Source organism: Apodemus sylvaticus, chromosome 16, assembly GCF_947179515.1.
Source record: "Apodemus sylvaticus chromosome 16, mApoSyl1.1, whole genome shotgun sequence".
Classification (NCBI taxonomy): Eukaryota; Metazoa; Chordata; class Mammalia; order Rodentia; family Muridae; genus Apodemus; species Apodemus sylvaticus.
Genome location: NC_067487.1, coordinates 32,556,261 through 32,581,943, shown reverse-complemented (window position 1 = coordinate 32,581,943; position 25,683 = coordinate 32,556,261). Strand labels below are relative to the sequence as shown.

Sequence of the window (25,683 nt, the reverse complement as noted above, 5' to 3'; positions counted from 1 at the left end):
AAAAGCATCAAGCAGGTTTGAAGAAGTCTATCTTCTCCCTATTTGGTGCTCCGCGTGGTAAATCAAGTACCCTGAGCCCAGTACACCCTGAAGCAACAAGAGGCATAGTACAATTATAAATCAGGCAACTGACTTAATCAGCCAGCTCTAATCATAAGCAAGTATAAAGAAAGATTTTTTAAAAATGAAATCTTTATAGAAAGCATCAGGTGACCAAGTAGGATATAATATTTTGTCAAGGTAGAACAAGGCTGGGCATGTTCTGCCTCCCTTGGGTTCTTTAGCAACACACCCAGTACCAGAGAGACCTCCCCGGATGCTGTCTGAGTGCTAGACCCTTATGTATCTAATAAGCAAATGTTTCTCCTTGAAGATGAGAGCTAGGCATTGAAAGATATAATCACCTTGTCACATTTAGGGGTTCCCCTTTACTGATTTACCCTCAGTGCTTTGCTAACCACTTCTAAATATATCCCCTCTAAGCAAACATGTGGACGATCACGTCAGCGACCTGCTCATCATCCTCAGTCAGATCTGAGGAGTCTCGGGAGAATTCCACCCTAACGAATGCATCTTAGGACTGATGGGAGATTCTGATTTCATTTGTCATCTGTCCCAGTGAAGACTGAGCAAATGTGGAGGAGAAACGGAGAGGAGGGGGAACAGCTCTGACTTATTAGAGACAGCTAATGTTTGACAACAACTTTCCAGAGAGAAAATGATGTCTAACACTTAACATTTTGTCTGACATTTCTTTACCAGACAGACATTCTACACTGATAATTCTAGAGTATAATGAATAAAGGAATAAAACACTCATATCAAAGGGAGAATTTTTTTTACATGTATTGATGATAGGAGCTGAATTACGTCCTCTGTAAATTATATGCTGAAGTTTTAATTCCCATACTCAGTACTGTGGAATGTGACCTCATTTAATCAGGTTAAAATGAGGTAATCAGGATACATGAATTCAACGTGATTAATATCCTGACAATGGAGGGAATCTGAATACAGGGACAGATGCAGATGAGAGACTAGAATGGAACATCTCCAAGTTCAAGAACCAGTGTGGTAGTTTGAATATAATTGGCCTCCATAGGCCCAAAGGGAGTGGCACTGTTAGGAGGTGTGGCCTTGGTGAAGTAGGTCTAGCTTTGTTGGAAGATGTATGTCACTGTGGGGGGCGGGCGTTGAGGTTGCATACATGGTCCAGCTACACCCAGTGGGAATCTCCTTCTGCTGCTACGGATTAAGATGTGGCAGCCTCAGCCTGAATGCTACCATGCTTCCCACCACGATGATAATGGACTAAACGTCTGAAACTGTAAGACAGCCCCAAATGAATGTTTTTCTTTGCAACGGCTGCCATGGTCATGGTGTCTCTTCATAGCAATAAAATCCAACTGAGGCAGTCAGTGTGCTAACTACCGGCAGCTAGAACAAGCAAGGAATGACCTAGGCGGTTTAGTCTGAAACTCTCCCAAACGGCCTTAAAACGCCAGCCCACCCCTCCTCAAGTAAGACTGATTCATATTTTTAGTCATTATTAAATGTTTAGTTAACATAGAAAATGATGGCTTCACTGTATTTTCACGCATGTAACTATTACATTTGTTCAGCTTTATATCTTGTTGTCCATGCCAGGTTTGATCAGCTTTAGAAGAGGCAGATCTGGTGCGCAAAGAAAAAACATTTTATATTAAAGCTTCCTAGGTATGGATGCAAGAACAATTGCCTAGACTATGCAGTTAATTTTGTCTTAAACATCAACAGAGTGGGAAAAAAAATAAGAAAGAAAAGGGAGGGAGGGAGAGAAGGAGGGGGAGGGAGGAGGAAAAGAGGAAGAAAAGAAAGAAACTCAAATTCAGAAATACGAGGAGACTCATCTTGAGTAAAACTCAGCAAGAGGCTAAAAGATGACTCTAGAAATACAATTTCAGAATGAATTAGAATCCTATCAATCTCTCTTTGAGCATTTTTTTCCCAACGTTTATTTTTCCTTAGAAAGAGGCAAGGCATTAGCACACTTGCCAGCAAATGCAAGACCCTGGGTTCTAAGTTCAGTTTCCAGCACTGAAAAAAAAATGAATATAGATAAATAAATAAACAAACAAATAGAAGGGAGAAGAGATAGGGGAAGAAAGGAGGAAGGGAGAAAAGGAAACGGTGAGAGGGAGACAGAGAGAGGGGATGGGGGGAGGGAGGCAGGGGAAGGAGGGAGGGAGGGAAAATGGTGGGTCTTCTAGGTCAGAGCTTTGAGATTTGTCTCTGGCTCTGCTTCGAGCTTAACGAAATGAGGGAAAAAAGACACGTATTTGGAAGGCCAGTTGTGGCACTCACACGGCCTGAGCCCTTCTCCCATATTGTTCTTAACTAATAACAACTCCAGCAGCAGCTACAGACTGAGAGACCACACATTTTGACTAGGTTCTGGAGTGACTTGGACGTGCTTCACTGAAGATGTGTATTTACTCTTTCCGGATGCCTGTGGGTCTCTGCACAGCTCTAGTAAAGACAAATAGACTACTTCCGCACCTTCTTCACAAAGCAATTACCAGGGAGAGCAAGGGTGGATGGGAGCCCAGGGAATTGAAAGAGTATCGAACAGGAAACGCATGGCTCTAAAAGCTTACTGAGACCTCTGAGAGTGTGGAAACCCAGGGGACCAACCCAACTAGCAGGAGTCAGAGAAAAGTAACTGGCAAGTCCTGGGTCAATAAATATGGGCGCTGTTCTGTCAATGGTATGTGCCAAGTTCTGATGCAATCCGGAAGCCAACTGTACCTGCGGAGCCAGCCTCTCGGCCCTCATGTCTTAGGCATTTATCTTCCCCTTAATAATCTATAACTGAGTGACTGACGTGAGAGACAGAGATGTTGATGACTGAGTGGCTCTTATTAAGGTAAAGAAATCTCTTCCTAAGAGGAAAAAAAAAGGTACTTCTCATAAAAAGCTCTTCATAGTACAAAATTCAAGGTTGAGATCGCTCACGATAGGTCAAGCCCGTTACTTCTCAATACACAGAGCATCACTCAGATAAGTCAGCAGCTTAACCCGAGAAAACCATGGCTGCAGTGACAGGGGACAGTAATGAGGAATGAGCAAGACCAATCAAAAATTAAAAAATAAAAATAAAAAAATGAAAAAACCCTATTAAATGGCATAACGAATCGCAGCACAGGCCCAACATCAACGTACTGGGGCCCTAAGATGAAGAAATTCTTTTGGAAGTCCGGAACTCCATGGTGGAAGCAGCCAATGTAGGATCTCAACGTAAGGCTGAGTTTGGTGGCCTGTGTGCACTTGGGGATAACAAGAGTCAGGTGGACCTTGAGTTCCAGGTCAGCTTGTCTTATATGGGTGAAGCCACACTTCAGAAGAACCAGAGGGCTGGAAACGTAGTTGGGCAACAGAGCTACCCCCTAAATCTCAAGCCCCTGGGTTCCATCCCCGGGACTGCACCCCACCCAAAGGAAAAGAAGCTAAAAGTCCAATACTGGTGTCTGACAAACCTCTAATCTACTGTGCAGCCCGGGACATTAATACATTGAATAAAGGCCTTTTAAGTAGGACAGGAAGCAAGCATGAACATATTTAAGAGCTATTATACTCATGTTTACCTTGTGAGAGATCTTCATTGTGCTCAGTTAACTGTCAATAATGGAGAGGCATTCACATTCCAGAGGTCATAGAAAGCCAATACTGCTTAAGTGGATGATTTAACACTTCAAGGAAAACTGGATTATGGGAAGGTCAAGTCCCTTTTCAGAAAGCACATCAGGAGGCAGGACAAAAATAAGGAAGTGGTTATAAATCTGAGATCCAAGAATGGAAACTCCCCTGTATGGACAGCCAAAAAACAACTAAGGCCGAACAATTACACATTCCCCCAGCTAAAAGGACAGAGGAGAGAACACACACATACATACAGCAACATGTCCACGTGCCACACGTAAACTCATTGCACAAAGCCAAGATCACAGCGTTCAAAAAAAAGTGTGTGTTCTGTTGAGGTGTTCCATGGGAATCAGTGGCGTCAAACCACAGCTGAGGATGGCGGACAACATCCTCAAATACAGGGTTGTTTGCATACACCTGGAGGAGGCAGGAGAGCACTCAGGCATGCAGGGCAGGAGCGTGGTAGGAGCCCTCAAAGGCAAATGTGGGTAGCCCTGAAGTGTGAAGATTCCCATCCCTGATGGAAAGACATCCGGGTGACCAGCCTCGCTTCACGCTCAGGGTTGAGTTCTGTTATTTTGACTTGTGTGTTGTTTCCAGGCTCTGACACACCGCACTGCCCAGGAGGAGCACATGGTAAGTCGTAGTTTATATATTCTGATAGCCCGCTTTAAAAAGAAACTGGTGAGTGATCTTCAACTTGAATAACATTTTATATGACCTACTGTAGCCAAAGTATCAACTTCAGCAAAATCAGAGAGTAGCTTTAATAATCACTGGATTATGAAACCACATTTTCATACTGAAATTTCAGTCCACTTTTAGTATAGCTTAATGCCTATATGCATTTGCATGCTTGTTGGAAACACCTGACATGTATGTACTGTCCATGAGTTTTATACTCAAAATAGATGCGCATACCCGATCTAAAAGTAAACATATTCTAATGTTAGAACTGAGTATCTTAAAATTTAAACCCATAAAACAAATAAAACTAAACAGAAAACTGAGGTTCTTAGAGGTAGGTTTAGGCACCTGGGTCAGGCCTCCCACTGTCCCCCATCACAAGGTTAATTCCTCGCTGTCTGCTCATGGGATAGGAAAGCCCACATTGTGACGGGAACCGCCCCGTGATAAGGACAGCAAGCCCCTCATTCTCCAAGTACGTTTTGGAACACAGCTGACAGAATATGGAGGTAAAGGAAATATTGCTTAAAGCAAAGCGTAAGGCGTGGGGGACGGCTCAGTGCTAACCGCGCATACTATTCCTGCGAAGGACACAGGTTCAGTTCTCGGCACGCACTGGGGTAGCTCCCAACAGCCTGCGCCACCTGCCACAGCTCCGATGCCTCCTGTTTCAGACATTGTGCTTGTGTCCCGGCCCACAAATAAAACGCACAAACACACAATTAGAAAAAAAAAAGTGAAACAACCTATTCAGGGGCTGGAGATACAGGTCTATAACAGCACCTGCTTAGCATGAACAAAACCCTGAGGCCAGGCTTTGGCCCCACCCCACAACGAAAACAAAACTTCTAGAACTCTCTGCATCTAAAACTCTTTGGAAATGGGAAAAGAAGGAGCAGTATCTTCTTCTTCTTCTTCTTCTTCTTCTTTTTTTTTTTTTGCATTTTTCTGTCATAGTCAATCCTCAGTTTCCCAAAGAGACCGATCCTGTACACGTTCTGTATCCATCTCTATGGTCAAGTAGATTTGTCTGTGAGGGAGGGGGAGGGCAGAGGCCAACCCTGATCACTCTCTGCCTTAATTTTCTAACTAGCATCTGAAGTACTGATACTATGTCATTTTTGACCAAAGTGTGTTTTAGTCGATTTGCCTTTCCTTGTGCCCCCTGTCCCCTAACCTCTAACTTGTAACTTTCCACTAATCTCCTCCTCTTACATATCCACGTCCCTTTGCCTGCCCCTTGTCCTTTCTCGACACCTGCTTTTACCCTGTTGGTCTCCTTTTACCCATATTTACGCACATGTGCGCAGACACACACACACACAATGGACACACTCAGAGACACCAGTTGGGATCCACATTGGAGAGAATACGTGGATCTTGTCCTACTGAATTTGGATCACCTCGTTTAACATCATACTTTCCAAATCGATCCACTTTTCCTACAAAGTTTTCAGCTGATGGGCATCTAGGATGGTTCCATGTCCCTAACATTGGGACTAGAGCAGCAATAAGCACACAAGTCCAAGTATGTCCGTGGTACAACAGGGAGTCCTCTGAGCTATGCTCAGGAGTGGTCTAGCTGGGTGATCTGACTTGTACAGGAACCTCCATATTGATTTCTACCCCAGCTGTCCTAGTTTGAACCGCCACCAACAGCAAATAAGGATTCGTCTTTCCCCGCATCCTCACCAGCATCTGTTGTCAGGTTTCTTTGTGACGGCCATTTGGACAGGGGTATGTAAAGTGATATATCAAAGAAGTTTTAGTTCACAACAATCCCCTAGGGTGGTCCACCTTGCTGTCAGTGACCAGGACTCTCACTGAACCCGGAGCTCAGCAGTTCAGCGGGACTGCCTGGGAAGTGAGCTGTGCTCCTCTGCCCCTTCCAATGGCAGTTACACATGTGAGTTGCCGCACCCAGCCTGTGGATGAGAAGGACCGAAACAGCTTCCCAGGCTTGCAGAAAAAGCGTTGCCCACTGAGCCAGGTACCCAGCCCGCCACGGGCACCTTTTGTTCAAGCCCCGTTTTCCTATACGGAAGCAGAGGCTCAGAGACAGTGAGGGTATAGGCCCTGAGCTTAGGCGACCAACCGAACCATCTTGGATTTTACCTGAGTCTGTCCATAAAACAAGCACCAACTCTTCAAACAGAACGTTATTGTTTACTTCCTGGTTGAGTTTAGGAACCAGCCCCAAGAAAGATCACCAATGGAAGTGGTCATTTCATCTTTCCTCTCCCTGAAAGTCTCAATCAGTTAATTCTCCTGTCTGGGTAACCATGCAGTGAGAGGAGGATCTGCAGTGGGTGGGTCATAGTGAGCAGCAGTGGGTGGTTCTTAGTGAGCAGCAGTGGGTGGGTCTTAGTGAGCAGTAGTGGGTGGGTCTTAGTGAGCAGCAGTGGGTGGGTCTCAGTGAGCAGCAGTGGGTGGGTCTTAGTGAGCAGTAGTGGGTGGGTCTTTGTGAGCAGTGATGGGTGAGTCTTAGTGAGCAGTAGTGGGTGGGTCTTAGTGAGCAGTGGTGGGTGGGTCTTAGAGAGCAGCGATGGGTGGGTCTTAGTGAGCAACAGTGGGTGGGTCTTAGTGAGCAGTAGTGGGTGGGTCTTATTAGTGAGCAGCAGTGGGTGGGTCTTAGTGAGCAGCAGTGGGTGTGTCTCAGTGAGCAGCAGTGGGTGTGTCTTAGTGAGCAGCAGTGGGTGGGTCTTAGCAGCAGTGGGTGTGTCTTAGTGAGCTGTAATTAGGAAAGCTCCCATGGTAGGTTCAGAAATATAATAGTTGGCAACTACTGGGCCCAGTAAAAACCCAAACTCCAGTTGCCTCTAAATGCCGTTCAGGGAGCATAGTTGCGGGCTGAAAGTGAGGCTCCTTCCCAAATTCCCATTAGGCAAATGTGAGTTTGAGACCAAGAATTTGCATTTCTAAAAAATTCTACATCACCCTTGGAGACAGATGTGTTTGACTAAGAAAACATTAGTGCAACTTACTAGGTTTGCTTCTGGGTCAGCCTACGGGGCCCAGAAAGTAACGGCTTCAAAGTGCATAAGAGACAGGTGACTTGCCAGGTCTGATTTCCCACAAAGCTACTGAGGGCCCTTTAATATAACCTAAGTCTTTTCAAACTTCAGATCTGCTCTTGAAGACCTCAAGTCTATATATATGTTTTCAAGGAAGAAAAAAATTAACTTCTCTAACCATCACAAATGCATGTGGAACCTGTTCTTATTCTGAGTAAGAACACATGGAGCAGCTTTCGAGATTTCTGCAACATTTTAAGTAACTATACTACGTGGAGCCAAAATATGTTCTGCCGATTTCAACTTCAAATACTCCAGTGCCTTCTAATTTTTATGTGTTTAAAAGTATTGCCATGGTGACTCTCCAGCAGAAATAGTTGTAACCATCCTTATTACTGCGGGGTTTCCTAAGAAGATAAGCGGGCATGTACCACATGGACTTAATTTATGTATGTTGTCATTGTGTAATATGTCACCTTGCCATTCCAGTTCTCCCCACTTAATCCATCATATGTACTTCCCTGGCTGCTATACTTTGTAAGCTTGTTTCGAAGGACTAGAACATTCTTCTCTAAAGTTGTAACAATTTGCGTACTCCTCCAATACCTGGGTCACTCTTAATTCTTCAGTACAAAATAAAAGAACTCTGCCCTTTTTCCCACTAGTTTATTAACAGGGCTTTCATTAAAGGGTCAAGAATCAGAAGAGTGGCCAAGAAAACAGTGCTACTTGGAAGCTCAGATTTGTGGAAGATCTACACAGGAAAGAAGCAGAGCGTCCAGGAAATGCGCATGCGCATTAAGTGGGGACCTTCAGGAAACGCACATGCACATTAACTGCGGATCTCAGGTGAAGCTGTCAGCTGTCTTCAGGGCTCGCTTGACCACGCGGGAGAATTTCTTCCCCCTGCTAGGAGCAAGTGGTCCAGAGTTTTCCGACAAACCGTCGCTAAACAACTCACGAGAAGCAGGGCTGAAAAATACTATCACAATATTCTTTAAATGGGACTGAAGGACCTGGAAAGTCGGGTCAGTTGCTGTTCTTGAAGACGACCCAGGTTCGATTCCCACTACCCCATGGTGGCTTACAACATCTGCAACTCCAGTACCAGGGGATCCAAAGCCCTCATTTTCCTTCTCAGGCATCCAGGCATGCACGCGGTGCACAGACTCCAATGCACACAGAACGTTCATATGCAGAAAATAGTGAACTTTTATTTGGTTTTTTTAAATGAGGTTGAAGGTAGACAATTGTCCATCCAAACAAGAATCTGAGCCCTGTTCTATGAGTTTCTAGCAATAAAGCAGTGCTTTGAATTAAGGAGAGACAGGCTCTTTTATGATCAATAAGGCAAAAGTGCCAGACAATACTCCAGGTCTAAATTTAGGTGATTCTCCGCATCTAGAATAGTGGTTACTTATTGAGCATACATAAGGTCTATGTTGATGACTGCTCTCTTTATTGTGGTTCTCCGATCACTTAAACTAACAGTAGTTCTATAACAAAGGTAAAATAGTCAGTCATTTTGTATCCAGATTTAACTGAACACAAATAAGAAATATTTAGAAAAAGAAGTCTGTACTGAAACTATACAGATGTGTTTATGTGTGTGTGTGTGTGTTCTCGTTTTATTTCCTAAACAACTGAGAACAACTGCTTACACAGCATCTGTACTGTATTAGGTATTTTAAGAAATCCACAGACTGTAATATATACAATAGGATTCCACAGGTTACATGTGAATACTGTGTGCGTGCTCTTTTTCAACGGGAGACTTTACCCACGGAACACAGTGTTTGAGAACTTCCAGTAATCCTACACTTTGGCCATTGATTCATCCAGCACTGAAGCAGCTCAGCTGGGAGGACAGTCCGGTAAGGCCAAGGCTACAGCTTACTGTCTACTGCTCTGGTTAGCTTTCTTAATATGCTTGAAGCAGGACCTCACAGTAACAGCCTCCTGCGACCCCCATGAGATTGGGCCTTACCAAGTACTACACCCAGCTCTCAAAAACCACCCAGCATACAGTCATTCCGCCAGGACCCCCAAACCAGAAACCACCATCTAAAGGAAAGTCTGCCCCACACCTTTGGAAGGTGACATCATATCCCTTGTATTTTTGAAAACAGAAAGCTATCCCACACTCCTTAAGTCTCAGGTCCCAGCGCAGCCTTTTAGATTCTCTTTTTGCTCCATCTCCCCTAAACAGGTCTAACCACTTTGATTTCCATATTCTCCACCCTACTTTTTATCTTTGGCAACAAAGCTTTTCAGACTGATAATCCTGGGCTGGCACAGTAGGCTTCACTGAAGCACGTTTTGGTTAATGCATACACTGGATTGTCAACTTTCAGTCGCCACTGGCAGTAGGAATGAGGAATTTGAAATTCAATCCCAGGCCTTCCCTCAGTTGGCTGCAATCACCCTATTCTCTATCTTCTGACAGCAGACACATTTAGGCTTAATCTAGACACCCTAGAGCCCACCTTAGACACCTAGAGCCAAAACCCCAGGGACGAATCCTAATTCCTACATGCCTTTGGTGATCTGGATAAGCATTAGGAGCTGATCTTATTTGCTGAAGTCCTCTCCCTGGGTCAGTATAGAAGAGATTCATTATCAACAAGGTGGGCCTGAGCCAGCATGGGGCACTTCCTATGAAAGGGCAACTCTGGGCACCGACATGAGCGCAGTGTGCACATTTGGAGAAGAAGGTAAATAACACAGAAAGTGCTGAGGCTGGAGAGGCAAGCACTGATTCCTCCACAGGGCTCTGAAAGGATGTCTGTTTGGTCCCCTACCCAGAGACAACAGGATATAATCAATGCCCCCCCCCCCCAGGGATTTAAGTCACTCTGATGAGTTTGGTACCTCAGCACTAGCATCACGTCAATTCTCTGAGCAGCGGGCTCCCCTGCTGGGAAACGGGACAAGAACAGGTCTTCTGGAATAATGAGGAACCAACAAATTACAAGTGAAGCTGCTTGCTTAATTAATTAACACTTGGCAGGGAAGGGCCTGGTACTGTTCAACTGTTTCCTATCCAGGTAGAACAGGGTCACCTTCTCCTCCTGTTTCCTAATGACTGCCCCGCCAAACTGCTGAGTGACAGGCCGGGCCAAATGAATCCCACACCAGATTTCTCAGGTGATGAGGGCCACTTAGCCTGGGCTAGCCGGGTGTGTCCACACGCCGAGGCCTTCCTTGGCATTATCAACCGGAATCTGGCTCCCTCCCTGCTCTCGGCTCCACACCCACTCAAATCCCATCCTTTCCTTCCAGCTGAAGCCACCGCCCTAGCCTTGGCCCTAGGCCTGGCCCCTTTCTCTGGTTACAGTTTCTCAAACCCCCAATCACTCTACTGCCAGAACACAATCATGTCAAAACCTCATTCTTCAGTTTCAATCCACCCCACCCTGGCTTTTCAACACAGCTCAGAGCCACCCAATCTCCCCTCGAGGCTCCATTTCCTATCGGCTGCCCAAGCGAGCCTGCCACTCTCCACTCTGCATCTACTTCAGACATCCCAACCTCATCGTGAGGGATTCCTCCGTTAATTACAGCCTGCTCAATCAAGCTGGTCCGCCAGCCCTGGGTTCATCTCTCTCTCTCTCTCTCCCTCTCTCTCTCTCTCTCTCTCTCTCTCTCTCTCTCTCTGTCTGTCTGTCTCATGCAGCTCTCCCTAAACCCTTCTAAAGGGGTTCTACTAGACAGCAAAGGTCTTTGGGAGCTTTGTGCGGGGGCACCAGGAACTATGACTGACTCTGAATTTACTATGTGAAAAGTTTCACCTTAATCTTCGTGCTGCTCTATAGGAGATACAGGTCCTGCCTCAATCAAAGGTGAGAAAAATTAAAGATCAGAGCCAATTATGATCATGGCTGCTATCATATGGATACCAGAGGGTGAAATAGACAGAAGACAAGGGGCAAGCGGAACAACCGGACCCCAAAGAATATGGATTATGGGCTGGAAGAAAGATGATGTCAAGGCCTAGAGATGTGGCTCAGTAGCAAAGATCTTACCTAGCTTGCAGAGGTAAACCTAGGTTTGTCTCATATATATATTATATATGTATATAATATTGATAATACATAACATATTAATATATTATATATTAAATATAGATATATATTAAATATAGTCTCCTGTCTCTTTCTGTTGACAATATATAATATATTAATATATTATATATATTAAATATAGATATATATTAAATATACAGTTTCCTTTCTGTCTGTCTGTCTGTCTCTCTCTCTCTCTCTCTCTCTCTCTCTCTCACACACACACACACACACACACAGACTTATACACACTAAGGTTGAGCCTTTCAGCTGCTCAATGAAATTCTGTGACTTCGATTAAAATTACATGAGCATATGTACCAAGATGACTCAAGGCCAATGTTATAATAAGAACTAGAATTTAAACTGATGCCAAAACTACAGAAATAGATTCATCGAACACAAAACCAAATTCAGCGACTCAACTACTACAGCAAATTTTAAACGGGATGAATTCATCGTCTTGACTTTGAGTTCAAGTATTTGATGGCGCAAATATACAAAAAGAAACAGCAAGAAACATCTCGGGGGGAAGAATGAAGAGTAAACCCAGCATGAATGAAGAGGAGGGTGTCGCTACTGGAACGGCCAGTTTAATCTCAGTGGATGCCAACAGCAGAACAAGTCTAGAAAGTGAAAACTATCTTTATTGCTATTTTGGAACAAATCTAGAGTTCTGCTCAGAACCACAACTCAAGGCTTAAGCTGTCACCCAGGTTCAGACGGAACTTGTTGACCTAATTAAGAACACTCACGTTTCATGATTTCATTGATAACACGGTGTGGTAGTCTGAGTAGGAATAACTTCATATATTTGAATGATTAGAGAGTGACATTAGGAGGTGTGGCCTCATTGGAGTAGGTGTGTCATTGGGGGTGGCTTTGAGGTTTCTGAAACCCAAGCCATGCCCAGAGACTCTCTTCCTGCTGCCTGCTGCTCCAGATGTGAAACCCGCAGCTCCTTTTCCAGCGCCATGTCTGTCTGCACGCTACCATGATAAGCATGGACTAAAACCTCTGCCTTGCAAGCCAGCCCCAACGAAACGTTTCCCTTTGTAAGAGTTGCTGGGGTCGGGGTGTCTCTTCACAGCAACAGAAGATAACTGAGACACACGTTGACTGAATGCATGACTGAATACTTGCAATAATGTCAAGCTAAGTTTATAATATGTAACTGGAAGATGGTGGCGTAAAGCCCTCCCTTTTCAATGGAGGTGACAGATCAGATTCTGGTTTTTCTTGTCTGTGTGAGCAACCTCAAAATTATAACAATAAATGACACTTAAGGAGACCCTTGTTAATCCCAAATCTAATCAGATCAATTAAGGCAAAGATTAATTGAAGAAAAACCTGACTGGTCACCCAGTGTATCCAGTTGGTAACATCCTTCCATTCCTAGCTTGGGAGAAGCAGTTCACTTCTTATGAAACAGCCCTGCTACAATAGCTTTCCACCAACACAACACTGTCAAGCCAGGAGCAACAGTCAACAGCCACAAGCCATTAAAGACTTAGAACATTCTAAAACACCGATAACATTCTAGTCTCAAAGGAAACTGTGGAACCTGCCTAGGGCAATGGTAATTGTCTCTGACACCCATTCTTCTTTGCCCCTTGAGGTTCAGCTGGTCTATGATCACCTGCCTTCCCTTAGGTTTCACTGAGGGCAATGAATTGTACCCCCTCGGGCACACGTTTTAGAAAGAAAAATGTTATAGTTCACCTTTTTTTAAAACTTAAATGCTGACCATGCAACAGAGCGAGCGGGCGAGTGGCCAGGATGCCGGCCAGCTGCCTGCAGTATGCAGTATGCACTGCAGAGGCAGAAACAAAACGGGTAAAGGTAGACCTGACTCTTGCTCTTCTATATGCATACATTGGCACGGGTGGTGGGGGGGGGCACACTCTCACCTCTCCCCCCCCCCACAAATAAATCTGTGATAGTCACGTTAAAACACATAAACTGAAGCAGGCAAAATAAACTCTACTAGTTTGTAAAATGGAGGCCATCAGCTGTCTGCTGAGCAATTGTTTTAAAATAACCCCAAGATTCCTTAAAACTGTTTAACATTTTAGAGTGGAGTGGAGTTCAATGTCTTTGGCACCTGCTACATGTTGCACCACATTTTAAATGCCCAGGAGTCACAGGCGGCTGGGCTTAGGGCAGCCCCTGGGGAAATAGAAGGGCCATATAACTTGGGTCCAGTGCAGTCTATGCAGGAAGCTGTGGCCAGACCCTTCAGATGCTTGAAACTCTTTTTTTTTTTTTTTTTTTTTTTGGTTTTTCAAGACAGGGTTTCTCTGTGTAGCCCTGGCTATCCTGGAACTCACTCTGTAGACCAGGCTGGCCTCGAACTCATAAATCCGCCCGCTTCTGTCTCCCAAGTGCTGGTATTAAATTAAAGGCGTGCGCCACCACTACCCAGCATGAAACTCTCAATTCAGAGGAAAGTAGAGCTACCTTCTCTGGACACTTTAACCCATTATCCTGTCATTAATTAATGCATCCAGTAGGTTCCAGAAGGATTCTGCAGCATCCTAGTAGTAAAAGAATTTCTCAAAGAATGGATGGCTTCATGAGGTGGAAGTTAACTCTTGTCAAAAACAATCCCTCCAAAAACAAAGACCAAATATAAATATCCTCCCCCGGCCCCCAAACCAAGCATTTGGGAAACACGTTTTTAAAATAAATGAAGAGAGTGAGTGTGGATCCTGTTGTTTTCTCTTACTCTCTGTCTCCACACCTCCCAGCAGAGCACCCAGCCCTCAGCAGCCCAGGAGAGCTGGAGACTCAGCCCAGAGACTTCTAAGAAAATGAAACAGCAAAGTGAAACATTTTCAGAGCGTTTCCCAAACCAGGGTGAGCATTCCAAGCAACGACAGCCACTGGCATAACCTGTGAGTCAGACACAAGGCCTTCCCTCCTTTCCAGGGACAGAGGAACTCAAGCAGAAGCCAAGCCCAGACCAACGCTTTTTAAAGATACAATTGAGCCGGGCGGTGGTGGCGCAAGCCTATAATCTCAGCACTCTGGGAGGCAGAGGCAGGCGGATTTCTGAGTTCGAGGCCAGCCTGGTCTACAGAGTGAGTTCCAGGACAGCCAGGGCTACACAGAGAAACCCTGTCTCAACAACAACAACAACAACAACAAATCCAAAAAGATACAACTGGATATCTGGCTACCGCTCTCCCATCATCTTTTAAATGAAATTATCCACCTTTACACAGAGAAGATCTCTGCAAAAACTCAGCTCAGGACCTCCACAGGATGATTCAGAAGCAATCCGGGTTCATCCCTGGAGACAAATCCATCAAGCAAGAAAACAAGTAGGTGTACAATAGCCCTCATTGAAAAGGATCAGATAATCAATTCATAACAAAGAGGTAAGAGACAATGGCCTCGATGTCTCGTTTTGCTCTGAACACTATCAGATTTTCCCCAGTTTGGGGGTCAAGGTCTGCACTTCAGTTTGGTCTCCAAATGGAAAATGTCAGGTTGAAGGAAGACTCGGGCTAAAGTTCTGATTCACGTAGCCAGCCAAGGAGCACCGCACAGAGATGCATCATGGGCTCCCGAACAGCAGAAGCCACCCCTGGCCTCCCCCCCTTCAATGCCTGTCTGAAACTGATGCGGCTCTCAGCAAGCAAACCACCCAGGACTTCCCCTACCACAGGGGAAGGAAAGACACTGGCAAAACTGAGCTTGACTGCTCTATACAAGCCTGGATAATACAAAAGTATTGTACAAAATCATTATACATTATTTTCCTTTGGGGGAGGGGTACTGCTGGGAATTAAGCCCAGGGCTTCCATACACTAGACAATTACGGGCTTATTTTAGCACTGAACAGCAGGCAAGGTTTTACTTAATAAAGTTTGAAGATTCGAAATTTACAAATGCTAATGCCCTGTGTAAGCAGATGTCTGCATTCACACTGTGAGACATATCCCGGGCCGGCCATTTATCAGATATGAGACTCATGCCATAAAAGTCACTTCCAATCTTCCTTCCTTCCTTCCTCTGTAAAATGTTCTCATTAGATGGCCTCTACCTGATAGAGTCTGAACATAAAATGACAAGCAGTATGCCAAGCTTGGCACCGCGTCTTGGGTGGGTGGTGAGCTCGGAATGCATGACAGTGTTTCTCACTGTTGTCATGAGACGCGGTCACTCTGGGACCGGGAAGATGGCCTCCTGGGAGAAGTGCTCGCTGCACAGCCTTGAGGACATACATGTGTGTTTGGGTCCATGGCACCATGTAGCTAGAAACAGCAGTGTGCAGGTATAACTGGGGAATGTGGTAACACAGGAGGATTCTGGGAGCTCGCTGGCCAACCAACCTTATCAAACTGGCAAGCTCTGGGTTCAGTGGGAAACCCTGTCTCAAAAATGAATAAATAAATAAGGTGTGGACACTTAATGTCCTTGACCATTAGTCTCCACTTGTGTGGATGTGAGAGTGTACACACACACACACACAGAGAGAGACGGAGACATAGAGAGACAGGCAGAGACACGAACACAGAGACAGATGGAGACAAATGGAGACATAGAGGGGGGGGTAAAAAAAATTTAAAATGTGGGGGCTGCAGTGATGGCTCAGAGGTAAAGAATGCTGTCTGTTCTTCCAGAGGACCCAAGTTCAATTCCCAGCACCCACATCAGGTTGCCTACCACCACACTCCAGCCCTAAGGCATCCGAGAGTCTCTCTTCTCACCCAGGCATGCACACGCACACCCACACGTACAAATAACATTTTAAAAGAGAGAGAAACGTTTCCTCTCATGTCTGTGCACTTGGCTGGGACACTCACTGTCACCTGACACTGTCACGCCCTTCCCTCCTCCTGAGACACTGAGTCAGCCACAAGGTGAAGGATGAGGTCTCCCAACTATATGTGCTTGGTGGGAAGAGGTGGGGGCTTAAAAACCTATTCTAGAATAGCAGTGCATTACAGGTTGAATGGTGTCATGTCCAGAATATTTATGTTGAAGTGCTAAATCCTCCACATCAGAATGTTACCTTACTTAGATTAAGAGGCAGATTAATAAAAAATAAAATAAAATAAAAAGCCTACATGTTAATGTAGTTTAAAATGAGGTCAATAGAACGGGCCCTAATCCAATATGTGTCCTTATAAAACCTAGGAATGTGAACACATACATGCACACTGAAGGTCAAACAAAGATGAAGTCTAGAACTGGGGTAACCTGTCCACAAGCCAGAGTTGCCAGTAAACACCTAGCGTCCTGGAGAGGCACACGGCAGGCTCTCCCACACAGGCCGCTGCACACCAGCCCTACCACAGTTCCAGCCTCTGGACCCAAGAGACAATAAATTCCTGTTTAGACCACCCAGCTTGCTGTGCCTTGTTGTGGCACCTGGCCAGTTAACACAGGTGAGATCAGGCAGCAAGAAGACTCTGCTTCAAAAGGGCTGACAGGACCTGGAAAGTATGCAGCCCGAGAGCAACCTACTGAAGTTCTCTGCACGTCTCCCGTCTCCACCCGATGGAGTCATCTCTCATACCTTTAAAGCTATGTGTCTATAAAGAGGTTACGCTGAGATTGGCCAAGGCTTGTATATCTACAAAGAGACCTCCATTTTAAATAGTCCTGGTGTGTGCACACGTGCATACAATGACTCAGGCTTTTGTAAGGACTTATTATAAATGACTAAAAACTCCTTGAAAAAGAAAAAAAAAAAAACCTTGGCAGCAATGTCAGTTTTTGACCTTCATGAGAACCATTATCTCAACAAGCAACAAATTCAGCTCCTAACCGAGCAGGATGTGTCTGGTTCCTCACAATTCAGGAGGTGTGGGCATTTCCTTGGCTCAAGGCTGCAGTCCTAGGAGCTACTACAGCAAGGAACGCCATCCATTTAGCCTTTTCCAAATGCAGTTGCTTTAAACTAGCTGCTCTGAGTTTTCTCCACGCTATGTCTGCTGTGAGTTCCTTAGTCTAACAGAACACATACCCGGGAATATAACTTTCACAATTGCAAGCGCACACCCACGGGGTGAACGCTGACTCGCTTAGTCACGTCTCAAGGTTTGTTACAAACGTCTTTCACAGTCCCCTGTCCCATCCCTCAAACTCCCACCTGGGTCACTCTGGCTCTAAAAATCGGTATCTGCAGGGAAATGCCAGAAGCCACAGCGTTTTACTTACAAAGGGAAACCCCAACCTCTCTGGCCTCATGTCTCATGAAGACAGCTGATTTTCTTTTTCCAAGTAGAACTAAATACTTAGAGGTAAAGGAACTACGTGCAAACTAAAAGATAAAAGATCTAAACGTATCCAGTCAGAGAGAATATAAATAATGAGGATTTGGACTTGGCTTATTTCATAGGCATGAAAGTCAGCCTCTCCACCTGAGAAACAGAACGCACACTTCAGGCTGCTCTCGATAAAATCTTGATAAAACCCTCAGGTCTTACTAGTTCACACTGGCAAGGGCACACTTTAAGATTGCACATGCCGAGTCTTTGCTCCCCACCACCCCAGCTTCATCTTTTCCACACATACCAATCCCCTGGGACGAAACCTCACCTTCACAACGCTCCTGAAATTCTCCCACTCCCAGACACTCAGAGCATTTGCCACCAGGCTTCCCAGTCTAACACCAACCCCCACATCTAGTTCCGGTTTTCTGGCAGAGCTGGGCTCACCTCGAAGGTCCGTTTGGCATCCATGTTCTATGTTTGCTTTGTCCTGAGTATTCGAGGACCATGTTTACCACTCTCTTCTTTTCTAGGTTTATCAGTTTCTTGGAGTGGCATTGGGGGTGTGGGAGACAGATTTCACTGCATAGCCAAGGCTAGCCCTGAACTCCCAGTCCTGAGTTTATCATAGCTAAGTCTGGCCTTGAATTCTTCCACTTTACTTGTGTTGGTCAGGTTTGTACCATCACAGTCTTGCTTCCAGACAAAAACAAGCAACCCCCCTCCAAACCTCTACAGTTTGCACTACTTGTGTGTTTACCTGTCTAGTGTCCAGCTAGCCCACGTGGAAGGATGTTCCAAATCAAGTTACTACTGTAAACTGAAAAATAGCTTCTCCTGCACAAGCACCTTTTTGGCCTCCATAGATTATTTATAGGGCCCCAAATATATGCAGGGGTCTGTCTAACCACAACCCACAGCATCACATGGCATCCCCCGTGGTATTCAAATAAGCCTGCCATGCCGGGTAGTGGTGGCGCACGCCTGTAATCCCAGCACTCTGGGAGGCAGAGGCAGGCGGATTTCTGAGTTCGAGGCCAGCCTGGTCTACAGAGTGAGCTCCAGGACAGCCAGGGCTACACAGAGAAACCCTGTCTCGAAAAAACCAAATCCAAAAAAAAAAACCAAAAAAATAAATAAATAAAAAATAAAAAATAAAAAAGCCTGCCTTAGTCAAGGAACCAAACTGAGGAAGCTTCCAGAAAGCACATCCTGACTGACTCTCCACATGCACAAAAGTCCTGGAGTCCCTGCAACCTGAAGGCCACCCAGAGAGGACCTTGAGGCCACCCGTCACCCTCCCTGCTTACTCCTCAGACTTCTCAATAGCCACAAGGTGACCTGGCTGCAGCCCTCCCACGCACAGCCCGGCTGAACCGTGATCACATGAGTGGGTCACCTGTCTTCTCTTTATGTAACCCTGAAACTGATCTGCCATCCTGGACTCCCCTACCCTGAGAAACACAAAGAACTCTTTCTTCCCTTTCTGCTTCACACAAAGACAAGAGGGAACGTGGGACGGACGGACGGATGGCTGAGGTTGCAGGACACGCAGACACCACACGCTTTGGTAAAGATTATAGTTGGGCTCGTCTAATTAGACATTGTCATTTGTAAACCTGTTTTCTTGTAAGTATGTAACTAGTGACTGACACATATGGCTACCAAATGCAAGTGAAAGGCTGGCTCTTAAAAGTGAGCCTCCCAGGTCCGTTCGCTCTTCTGCAGACACTCCCTAGAGCTTCCGTTAATATAATCTGTAAATTCCTTAGTAGGATAAAGATGTACTGACCAACTAGCATCTACACATCAGGCCCTGAGATGTGTGCCAGACCTCCAATAAATAGCATGTCTACCAAACCTTAATCCCAGTTCAGGTTGCTCCCTAGATGGCTACCATTTTCACAAACCTGAATCTCCATCCCAAGCTCCTGTCTTCAGGAAACCTAGACTCCCAACACCTCGCTGCATAATCTGGTTCCGCAACTTAAGAGCTCCAGGAATCTATAGAAATCGCTGCTCATTTCTGGGGCCTCTCGGTCCCTTAATCTGAAAACCGGCTTAACCGTGAGACCTCTCCCAGGAGGCTGGTGGCAAGGCTACCTCGGTGGAGTATGGGGTATCTGATGTGAAAATTTGCACCAGGACCATCATATGGCTAACAAACGGGCTTGTTTAGAAAATGCTTTCTTCTTGTGGTTTTAACCCCTCCCTTTAGCTATCCGGTGATGTCGCTTCAGGAAATAGTCTGGGATAAACTTGGGAAGCCCTGTACGTGGGTCTGGCCCCATTCAGCCAATTTCCTTTGAGCTCCTCCCACAGGGCCGCTCCTCCCCCAGTGGACGCTCCTTGGACGTTCCTTCTTAGCACTTACTTCCAAAATCAAGACCTTCCTGCTGCCAAATCTCAGAAGCTTTTACTAGTGTTATTATTGTAATATTTTTTTGGTTCACAGAAATGTTTCGATTTTCATTTAAAACTGAGATTCCAGCAGCACCCTCTCTACGATGGCCACTTTAAATTTTCCCCACTAGCATTATATGTGCCTATCGCTTCCCCTGCCCTGGCTATAGATCACAACCCCGAGGGGATGAGAGGCTGCTCCAATAACCTCAACGTACACAGTTGGAAGCAGCCCAAAGTCTCTTGGAACAACTTCCCCCCTTTGGCAGTCATGGAAATTGAACACAGGGCCTTATGAATGCTAATCAGATGCTCTACCACTGAGCTACATTTCCATTCCAAATTCCCTTATTTGGTAATTTATAGACTGGTATCTCTGGAACTGGGCAAGGCAGAGTGTTACTTGCCTTTCCTCTTTAATTGAAGCCAAAAGTGACACCTAGGCTTAGTACCATTGGCCATGGTGGGGGAGCATAGCATAGTAAAGTTTTCTGGGGGGAGGGGCATCTGAGGAAGTAACAGAACTCTTCAGAGCACACAGTTTAGCTAACTGACCTTGTTCAAATCACTTCATATTCTCTGAGTTTCAGTTAATTTGCCTTAAGAATGAAGCCAACTTTCCCCTAAGAATTTCTTGTTACATTTTTTTTTAAAGAGATGATCCTTTGGAGTCACTCTCAAAGCGTCTTGTCTGGCCTCTTATCAGAGCAGTAAGTGCACAGCTACAAGTCCCAACGTAGTCTAAGAGATAAGCAGGTATGCATGCAAACAGCACACTAGCCATGAAGATGCAGCCTCAGTTCTTGCAAACTTGCAACGGTGCCAACCTGCCGAGATAAAGTACAAAACTCCAGGCTTGCCTTTAATTTTACGTATCATAAGCAGTAACAGAGCACGCCTATTTGGAAGGTGACTTATCTGGGCTTCTATCTAATGCTCCTCCATGAATTTCTCCCTCGTGCAAGTGTTCTGCTTGAAGCTTCTGGAAAGCAGCTTGCTATAAGACCTGGATCCCAGCACAGCTTAGGAGGTGAGAATCTGTGAGAATATCACTATGTGAATAATTGTCATTTCCTCTGATGGGAGACCTTCATGTTTCAGACCTTATATCCAGTCCACCAATCTAAAGATGTTTATGATAGACTTGCTGAGAAAACAAACAAACAAAAACAAACAAACAAACAAAAAAAAACCCAGAAATTTAAGAGGACTGAAAGACTAGTGAACTACAAACACGAGTTCAAGGTTCTTAAAGACCAAGAGAACCACGCTGATAATGTAAGTCCTTAATCACCCCTATTCTAGCCAAATGTGATGAGTAAACACTTAGAAGGCTGAGGCAGGAGGATTGCCATCAGTTCACGGCCAGCCACTATACAAAGTGAGATTCTCACGGGGGGTTGGAAGGAGAGAAGAAAAAAACAAAAAAACAACCTAGAATTAATTAATAATAAATATAAATTAAAATTAATAAAATGACATTCTAAATCAGGACCTTGGCTGCTTTGGAAACACAGGCTTTCTGTGATTCTTTTTGTCTCTCCACAACAGGAGGCGTTTCCTACAGACTTTACAGACTTTTCTGAAAGCTAGACACACACACAAACAGCAAACCGAACCCTGCTCACTAGCCAACACCACACCACGCTGAGCCAGCGCCTAGTGCTCTGAGCTTGGTAGTTGATTAACCCAGAGCCTTATCAGGGCAGGAGCGGGGCTGTTTCTGCATGCTTGGGGAGCACGTGGGGCAGCCAGACCGTGAGTCACCGCGTACTTACGTCGCTCTTCCGAAACTTCGCTTTTAGGCTCTTCATGTTTAGTCCATTCAGCCTTCCAAAGTCCTAGGAGATTTGTCAATACCTAAGCAGAGAGGGAAAGAAAAATAATGAATGAATGTCGCTTGCCAAGTAAACACTACAGATTTTCCCCCCTGATTGGATTACGACACTGGCCTTCGAGGAGGTGGAGGAGACAGGGTTGGGTGGAGCTGACTGGGTGAGCAGCTGGGTTGCATTGAAGAACATAAGCTCTCACTTGGGCTCACGATATGCACCCTCGGACCCCCTGACATGTACAAATTAGAAAGAAAAAAAACACCCCAAAACTGCTTTATCCTCTTCATTTTCTTTAGCTGACATATAAAAACTACACGTACTTCCTACCTAAAATGTGATATTTAGAAATACGTATACGTTGCAGAACAGCGTATGAGCCAATTAACCTCCGCGTTAAATTTCACACGCTTCTCACTGTTCTACAATGAGAATCTTTAGGCCCTGGTAATCGCAAGCATTTGAGACCACCATTTACAGGAGTCACCAGGCCACACGACGACGGAACTCTGGAGTCCATTCCTGTTAGCGAGCAGAGATGTTTCTTTTGATTGGCAGTCCGCCTTCTCGCCACCGAGCCCTGGCAATAAGCACTCTACTAGCCTGTGCTTCGGTGACTTAGCTTTAGATATGTAAGTACCAAGCATATAAAAGTGGAGCGTGTGTGAGGGAAGCCTTGACTCTCTGCTCTGCTGTGGTTGGGGTGTGGCTTGCTACGGGGGTTCCAGTATTGGAAGCTTGGTGATATGGGGGGGGTGATGGAATATTAAGAGGGGAAGCCTCTGGGAGGTCTTTAGGTCTTTGGGAGTCTCTTGGGATGAAAGCAAACTGACCCTTAAGTCTCTGCCTTTCCAGCAATCTGAGCTTTCCCTTTTACAGGACCTCCCAACACTGTCACTCGCTACAAGGCCTTCTAAAGAAACACGCCCTTGACCCTGCACAACTTGACCTTGCAAACGATAATCCTTTGATAGTGTTATTCAGACATTTCATCATAGTAATAAAAACCAAACCAGCACATGCCTACTGAAGCAACCTCCATGCATCCTTCATTTTGCAATCATACAATTGACCTCCTCCTAAGGGTTAAATAATAGAAATAGATAGAAAAGTGTTCCTCTTCCACACACTGTTTACCCCTTGCTTATTTTCTGTTTGCCTCCCTTCCCTGCTCTCCTTAAATGCACAGTGCAGTTGGGAGAAAATGCCAAGAACAACATGCTCTCCCTTGTAAATGCCTCAGTCCTCAGGGGGTCTACTCTAAGCAATGTAAGACTCTCTGGGCCTTGTGAGACTCAGCAACTCTGAGTCGGTACTGGAAGTCTTCAGCAATCACCACACTTAGGAGACGTCTTTAGGCTCCTGGAAACTGGAGGTAAGTTTTTTAGAATATGTATATTTATGTATATACACACATGCACACATACATTTGCATATACACATATATACACATATACACACACATATACCTATACATACACACATACATGTGCATATACACACGTACATACACATATACACGCACACATGCACACATGTACCTACATATACACAATACATGTGCATATACACATATATACACATGCACACACATGTACCTACACATACACACATACATGTGCATACACACACACACACACACACACACACACACAAGAAGCTTTCTAGTTTTCAGTGAATTCTGCAAGGTAACTGACATTTTTTCAAAGAAGACCACCAAAAGGTCAGTCTCTGAGAGATGTTAAGATGCCATCACAAAACATGCCTTCCCACTGTCCTATGCGCTTCCGCAGTCAAAACCAAAAGCCCAAAACCTGTGTTAAAATACAATGCAGAATTTATCATTTTCACTAACCTAGACTAAGAAGAAAGTCAAAGTGCACTTCGGTCAGAAAGGCAAAATAATCCATGTGAAATTTCACACTGCATTGGGTCCTCAATAAATGTCAGCTTCAAATCATACTTGGCAGAAGTGGTAATGTGAACTTCCAACTGGCAGCGCCATTACAGCAGAGAGCTATGGAATGGTGGGTAAATGCTTAATACTCCTAGCCATTACTTTTTCAAGCCTTGAAAGCCTGCCTTGCCTTCTTCTACCTTATTTAAAACAGAGATGATTTATGAGGTCAGAAGCGGGGTAGACGAGAGGAAGTGGACGACTCTACTCATCCCTCCCCCAGGGATGGCCCTGCGTCTGCACCCTGAAGTCATCATACACGCTACCCTCTGATGTGTTCGCCTCCATCCTTGCTGATGTCACCAAGCAGAGCCCTTGGATGAAGGCCATGAAAGCAAGGTCAGCCCACAGCACTGAGATGGCTTGCGTTTGGAGGTCTCGTGCCACCGCGTGAGACCCTTTCATCTTTCCAGTCTCTGCAGAGGTGGCAGGATACAGGATGCCTTGGGAAGTGCACAGACTGTAATTACACACTGCTAATTGCCGAGGCCGGAACCACAGAGCCCGTGGAACAGAAGCGACAGAACAAGGAGCACACCTGGCAAAGTGGACCTCCCGGAGAAATCCAGACTGAGCTGGTTGTTTCCATGTGAAACAGCTTTTGATGAAATGATTGCAAAACAGAAGTAATGATGATCAAACACTACCAAGCTGGCACTGGCCCCGGGCCGGCTGGACCAACTATCTCTAAACAATGGAAACCATCCTTCAGATTCAATTCCTTCCTCCCACTGTCTCAAAATAACCAAGGAAAGAGATCAAGTCAATACAGCGCAAAAGGGAGAAAAAGAGAAGCCACAGTTAGTAAGAACCACAAAAAAAAAAAAAAAAAAAAAAAAAAAGTACGGCCCGCCAAGGCAGAGAACCACCACCCTGCATTCCTTCATTCCCAGAACAAAAGGTCTCAGGCAACAGTGCATTAGTTAGACTTGTTTGTTTGTTTGAGATCACAGGAGTCATAGGGTATTGGGTTTGGGGTGTGTGTATGTGTATGTATGTGTATGTATATGTGTATGTGTGTGTCTTTGGCTTTCTTCCTTCCCCCCACCCCTTAAAAAATCTGGCAATGAGATGTACGTGAACTGTTATTTGGAGATAATTAAATGAAGTAAAAATCCAAAACTTCTCCAGGGAAGGTATGGATTACTAAGTGAACAGCTCCCTGGCACCCAGCATGTGACCGTGTGATAGCTGGGTGGTCCATGATGGGCCAGACCTATGCTAAAGGGCAAGTGCTGGAAACAGATTAGTAACCCTAGAAACAAGACCTCTGACTGGACGTAATTAGGGGTATTAATCCTGGTATTTGTAGAAGGAGCTAACACCCAGAAGCCATGGCTAGGGGGAGCTCGCCCGGCCCATAGGTGATACCAGATTTACTCTGCCTCCGCATTTTCTTTTCTAGAAGATGCTGTGAGAGTAACTCACACAGCCCCGCCTTTCTTCAGTCAACTGGGACTTTACAGCCCAAATCCCAATGCACAGGATGAACTACAGTTTGTCTTAGGAAAAGTGACATCTAATTACAGCAAGGAGACACTAACGGTGGCCCTTGGAAAAGCCACTCAAGGTGCCTATTCCAGGCTCGCCTTGCACACCCTACTGATGGACCTTAAAGGAGAGCTATAGCCAGAGCTGCACAGCAGCCTCGTGAGGAATTCACAGAAAGATGGCACACTGAACATGCGCAGGAAGGTGGCAACACCTATTGGAAAAAAACCTGAACTCTGATTCTCTTTCCAAGCAGATAAAGCGCTTACCCGGAGTGCTGGAATTGCTACCTAGCCCATTCAAAGTGTCACTGGAATGTGTCACTAC

The 25,683-nt window shown here is 45.2% G+C and overlaps 1 protein-coding gene across 5 annotated transcripts in view; it reads right to left on the bottom strand.

Moving 5' to 3' along the window:
* The window catches only part of Rai14 (retinoic acid induced 14), a 136,602-nt gene that overhangs the window by 87,471 nt on the left and 23,448 nt on the right, over nt 1–25,683 (bottom strand). For all 5 annotated transcript variants that reach the window (XM_052159457.1, XM_052159456.1, XM_052159455.1 and 2 more), the window contains exon 2: nt 21,855–21,936. In XM_052159457.1, the coding sequence (XP_052015417.1) occupies nt 21,855–21,890 (36 nt within the window). In that variant the 5' untranslated portion in view covers nt 21,891–21,936. The remainder of the gene's footprint in view (nt 1–21,854; nt 21,937–25,683) is intronic.